General features: G+C 43.2%; 1 protein-coding gene across 6 annotated transcripts in view; it reads left to right on the top strand.

Moving 5' to 3' along the window:
* The first annotated feature begins 1731 nt into the window (after positions 1 to 1731).
* Positions 1732 to 6000, top strand: part of KIF21B (kinesin family member 21B) — a 76839-nt gene continuing 72570 nt past the window's right edge. For all 6 annotated transcript variants that reach the window (XM_087719890.1, XM_014066838.2, XM_014066837.2 and 3 more), the window contains exon 1: positions 1732 to 1967. In XM_087719890.1, coding sequence (XP_087576016.1) covers positions 1924 to 1967 — 44 coding nt within the window. In that variant the 5' untranslated portion in view covers positions 1732 to 1923. The remainder of the gene's footprint in view (positions 1968 to 6000) is intronic.

The raw sequence follows: 6000 nt of genomic DNA, 5'->3' as shown, positions 1-6000 counted from the left end.
TACTTATACATATTAAGTGACTACACTAAAAAGGGCTGGGTTTACACAACACCTTGTCATATTGTGGTTTTTTTTAATGACGATCTTGTATAAATGCAGCCAGGTATAGCTTATTTAATGATTAGAAACAAAATGAAATTTAACATGAATACTCCAGCAGAACCAAATCAATTGTATGGCTCAGTGTGTTGTGTGAACCAGGTCTTTTGTTTTTTAAAGATATTTTTGGTTTCCAAAACTAGGCTGCAAAAATCCTTAAAATGGCAACAAAGAATGCTAACTCTTTGCTGCCATCTAATGTTCACTTAGATTTCTGCAATCCATTTATGAAATAGGACACAGGACCTAAAATTATTTGTTTCCTGTTTCAAAATGGCAAGGAACAATGTCAATGATTTTACATAACTGAAGCTACAGGAAGATGTTAGAATTTTAAGATGCCCTCTCCAGTTTATGACTTAGAATGTTATTTCCACTGATATCTAGAGAGAAAAACACACAAGGCAAAGCTTCCTGATTAGAAGACCTGAATAATTGCTGACTGATGTACACATGCAGGTTGCAATGTCTCATATTTGGTGGTTTTTGTTGTGAATGTCTGAACATCCTCACCTCACTAACTTTTTTGCACATTACAAAGGGTTGAACTAGACTAGCATTTTCCAATTGAACAAGTTTGAGAAGCAATTCTAAGTTCCCAGAACTCTTCGTAATGGCCATGCTGGCTGGAGAATTCTGGGAATTGAAGTCCACAAGTCTTAGAGTTGCCAAGTCTTTGGACCTCTGACCTAGAATCTCAATCTTAAACTAATGGAGGCTAACATAGACCACAACATGGTTTTCAGCTATAAGCAAGGAGCAACTGTAGCAACAGAATCTTTACATCCATGCATATGCCGATATTGACTATAATTACACAACAGAGTTTACTGATACAGCCATATTTTAGCCTAATCTGTTGCACAAACCCTAATCTCCACATTAGATGAAAATTCCCATCAAAGGCAAACCAGGGCCTGCGATAGTCACACAATGCACCAAACCCAGTTAGCCAACTCCGCCTAATATGAGAAACCCGGCCTCTGTAACGTATGGCGTCATTCAAATGAACCCTTGGTTCAGCGACTACCACAACCACAAAAGCCCATCTTCCATCTCTGTGCAAAACGCTACATGCTCACAGGCGATTTCTGTGGCAATTTCGCTTGCAAGCTCTTTACTCTCTTCCGGGAATAGATATATTTTCCTTTTTTCTAGAGCTGGCCGGCTAGAAGGAACGGAAGCGATTCACGAGATCGTGCAATACAACGTGCAATATATCGCCAAGCCTCTGGACCCTTAACTTCTGAAGCCCGCCCAAACGCGAGACCTTTTCCCCCCTTCCCTCGTGCCTCCCCGCACGCTGCCCACCGCCCCAACTCGCCTCAAGCCCCTCCCCCACCTTTTGAGTTGACGGGGGGTGGGTGGGCGTGACCGCCTCCGCGTCCTGACGCCCCTCCTTCCGCCTCCCTCCTCTTCTCTACCCCCCCTTCTCCCAAGCCTCTCCGCCCGCTCGACTTTTGCCTCGGTCAGTCGCCGCTAATTTCTCCTCCGCAGTCCCGCTACTGCTGCTGCTGCCGCCGCCGCGGCGGACGGGATGGGAAGCGGGGACGCTGCCTAAGCTTTCTCCCGCTCGGGGCTGCCTTCTCTCTCTCTCTCTCTCTCTCTCCTGGAGGGGACGAGCGTCCGCGCCCCCCGAGAGGAGCTCAGCAGCATGCCCTCCTCCTGCGACTCCAGCAGCCTACGCGCCTCCTGCTCCTAGCCGAGTCGCAACCTCGCCTTGGCCCCGGCCCCACCGAGCTCCATGGTGGTTGAGGGGCAGCGCTCTCCTGCGGTGCGGGGCGACGGTGGCGAGGGAGGGAAGAGAAGAAAAAAAAGAAGGGAATGGCCGCCCAGGGTGACAGCTGCAGCGTCAAGGTGGCCGTGAGGTGAGATGGGGACAGGAGGGGTTTTTCAGTGGGTAACTTTCCATTGCAGGTGAATGCAAAGAACGAACAAAAGGAGCCCCCGTCCAGCAGCTGCTGCTGCTGCTTTCCCTCCCCGTTCCAAGCCGGCCGGTTCTTGGCAAAGATGCGCGGCTCTTGCAGGGCGACTTGTGCGTTTCGCTGGGGTGGAGGGCGGGGAAGTGAGGCTGCCTTGCTGCGCTTGGAGCTGCGGACTTGGGGTTTTGCTGGCCGTCAGGAGGAAGAGTGTGGCACGGCCCCTGATGGAGAAAGAGGGGCTCGCGCTCCTCCTCCAGGCTTAGGGGGAGGCTGAGCCCTGTCGCTGCCAAGGCGGAGAAGTTGCCTCTCGTTCCCTTTATCTCTGCGTGTCTAACCTACGCCGGTGGGCATTGTGCCTCTTTGTTAGAGCTGCAGAGAGGTTGACCCAGAGTGAAACTCCCCTGTCCAATTGCTGGACCTGTCTGGGTGCTGAGGCGGCTAATAATCTCATGCACACAAAAAATGTTGGTAACTAGACAGACCCATCTCTTTGGCCCTCTGCTTCTTCCCTACTCTACAGAAGCAGATTTTGTGCTGTTTCCCTTAAGAAGGTACAAAGAATGAGGTTTTAGTATTTCTTTAGTATTCTTTTGGAAGAATAGCAGAATTTCTCTCCCTCCCTCCCCCCCCATATCAGACAGCAGCTAAAGCAAGAGAAACAAGGAAATCCTGTATTTCACATTTGCTCTGTTTTTCTGCCTTTCCTTTCTGTCATGTGTGTGACTGTTCATTCCATTTTTCTTCATTATTATTGTTTCTGATGAAGCCCTTGCTGTCAGATTTCCATGTGGGCCAACAGTTAATTCCTTTCCCTTGTTAGCTTCTGTTTCCTTTGGCTGGCAATTAATTTTTCCTCTGTCAGTTTTTGTGCTTTCATCCATCATATGTGGTGAATGATAGCTCCTCCATTAGGGTGGGGTTGGGGGCCTATCTGGTTATGCAGTGCCCTGGATAAATAGCATCAAAAAACGTTGTTTCACGTTCATCCCTCTTTCCCTTTCCCTTGCCTAATTTTGCAACTCCCTGCATTTCGTTTGTGCAGGTAAAGTCAGCACAAGTGCTTTTTCTCTCTTCACCTGAAGCCTGGCATTTTTTTCCAGTTGCAGGGAAAGGGTGGTGTTAATGCAGAGGCATATTTCCCATGGTGCTTTCCTTTTTGTGTTACTCTTAGCCACGGAGGATACAATCTCCTTTGTGTGTTCATGCACACTTGAGCTTTGATTTAAAACAATCAGGAAAGTGCATGTAATATAATTTCTATTTGATTTGAATAAGGAGCAATGCTTTATGAAGCGAAGAGAGAGTCTGTTTCTGAGGCAGTGTTTTGAAATGATACTGTTGTCTGCCATTCTGTAGGGTGAACTGGTCATTTGTTGAGTTGGTGGAGATGGGTTTGGAAAGGGGCTTTGTCCCAAAAATACTAGATTTAGCAGACATATTAGGGTTGCCATTTTGGCAACAGTTTGTTCCTCTGCTGAAAAGGAAGCACACTTTGTACAAAATGCCCAGTTCACACGAGGCCAGCACTACAGATACTCTTCACTAGGTGGTGCATATCTTCTGTCTGTTAGTGTTTTGTACCTGAAGTGCTGGACCAATCTTTTTTTTAACCTGGAAATATAAAAATGTATTCTTTGCTATTGTGACTATTTTATTGCCACAGAAGGTTTTTAAATATTGGTTGCAAGGCAAAAGCCAACACCTTTTGTTTTTTAGTGGTCCATGCTTCCCATCAAGCCAGCTTATTCTAAATGAGCTCTTCTAGAAATGTTGGACTATACCAAAATTCCCTGCTGGCATTATCCTTAGCAAGAACATATTGCTTGTTCTGGTTGGGAATTATTAAAATTATCAGAAATTGGGCCCAAAAATTCTGGAAGATGCTCAGTTGGAAAGGCATTCTAAAGAGCAATCTAGGTTTGAGTGTTGTGAAAAACAAGTACTTGCCCCACCTAACTTTCCTTTCTAATGTATCTTTAATATACATGCTGGCTCAAAAATCAGAAATAAAAAGCTGAGACAAAGGCAGAAGGAAAGAACTGTTGCTCATTAAACAATCCCCTTCCTTCCAAATGTATGTTCAGTAGGAGATTCTGTGCCAGAGATCATCTTCAGTGGAAACTAATCTGTTGAAAACTACACAAAAAGCGAGATTATAGCATTGCAACTGCAAACAGTCGCTAAATGAGGTAGTCGCTATATGAAGACTACCTATAGAGGAAATGTAACAAAGCTGAGCAGGGCCAGCCAGGAGTGGGATTTGGGGGTTCTCCAAACTGCACAGAATCTTAGCTAGAGGTTCTCGCGAACCCCTGCGAACCCCAGCAGCCCACCCCTAGAACTAGTCTTCCATTAGCACGGAGTCCTGCAATGTGGGAGCAGTCACCAATAAAACTCTCTTGTCTATTCCTGTCAGATAGGCCATTGGCACTAGTGGGTTTAAAGGAGGTACCTGTAGGTAGGCTCATAAGAGAGATAATGGTCTTTTAAACAGGAGAACCAATTACTTGGGACAGAACATGTGGGCTGTGTACAGTCCTGCTCTCCCAGAAAAACCCTGTCCTTTTGCTGCCAAATTTTGTAGATGTAATTCCTTGTAACGTTTAATTGTGTATTTGGGAGGGCATTTATTTTTTTCAATGACCATTGTTGCTGTTGTTATTATTAATTTGGCCTTCCTTATTTGCTGGAGTGTGGCTCATGGCATACCACTCAAAGTCAAACATGATCTTCAGTTTGAAAAAGATCAGATTTCTTTTCAGCTTAATAGGTAAACAAATGAAAACATCTTATGGAACTTGGTTTTTATGATGATAACAGCAGAAAAGACATCCATCAAATGCCTCTGATGGAAGAATGGATGATGGAATGGGTGGAATTGGCAGAGATGTTGAAATTGATAGTCTTGAAGAAGAAGAAAAGACTGGCAAATTTTGTTTTTACTTGGAAATCATTATTTGAGTTTTTGCAAGAAAATGAAAGAAATGAAAAGCTGGTTTTGGGACTTGATGTATAGCATTGTATGAGATTATCAAAATAATGTAGACAAATATTAATTTGGAATAGGAGTTCATTGTTTTCTTATATCTTTATCTATACCAATGAAACTTAGAAGTCATTCTTTTTCTATTTTCTTTACTTTTTTCTTTTGTTTTTTCTGTTTACTTTTTTCTGTTTACTGTTATTCCTTTTTCCTTTTCCAACAGTCTATCTTTTAATTTTGTATCTTTTTTTGAAATTGGGAAGAGATTACGTGACCAAGATAGGTTTAAAATGATAGTTGGAATATACTAATAATTAGTAATAATATACACAGAACTAATACACAGTGAAAGCAGCCTCTCTCTAACTAGTCATAATAATAATTTGGTACTGCCATTCTGGACCAGGTACAGTTTCTGGACACACAGAGTTTGTTACAGGAAAACTCAGACAAAATTAAAGCATGTGCATAGTTAGAGCAAATAAGCAAACAATGTGTGCTTTTGCAAATGACATTTCTTTTCCTAAGAAATTCAGGATTTTATTATTTTCTTTGAAATATCCAGGTTTATACATTTATGGTTCAAAAGGAAATTTAAAACATTTACTTAATGTATTTTCCAATCAGTTAGTATGGACTGTTAGTAGTTCTAGACTTCAGGGTGACTATGTGGTGTAGAGTTTTTCTTTCAGTTTTAGAAATGCAGTCAGTTATGCAGATCTATGCCAGCTATCCTGATTTGCATAATGTAGACAGATTTTCATGGTAGTCTATAATGTTGCACAGGGGGGAAGCAACAGGAAAAGAGGAGTCAGAGGACATATATGTGTTATTTCAGCTGCAGTTCCTTTAAACTTTCTTACTGCAGGACATGAGGGTATGTGGGTGGGGGAAATGTCAAAAACTTAACTGAAGTGTTTTGAATGCTGCAGTCATCATATAATTAAGAGGGAAAACTGAGGTGAGGGGGGAAGATCAATCAAATGGAAGTGTATG

The sequence above is a fragment of the Thamnophis sirtalis genome, unplaced genomic scaffold, assembly GCF_051295495.1.
Source record: "Thamnophis sirtalis isolate CommonGarterSnake01/CBP01778 unplaced genomic scaffold, rThaSir2_p1.2 scaffold_7, whole genome shotgun sequence".
Classification (NCBI taxonomy): domain Eukaryota; kingdom Metazoa; phylum Chordata; class Lepidosauria; order Squamata; family Natricidae; genus Thamnophis; species Thamnophis sirtalis.
The sequence above is the reverse complement of the archived record's forward strand: the minus strand, read 5'-3'. Positions and strand labels throughout refer to the sequence as shown.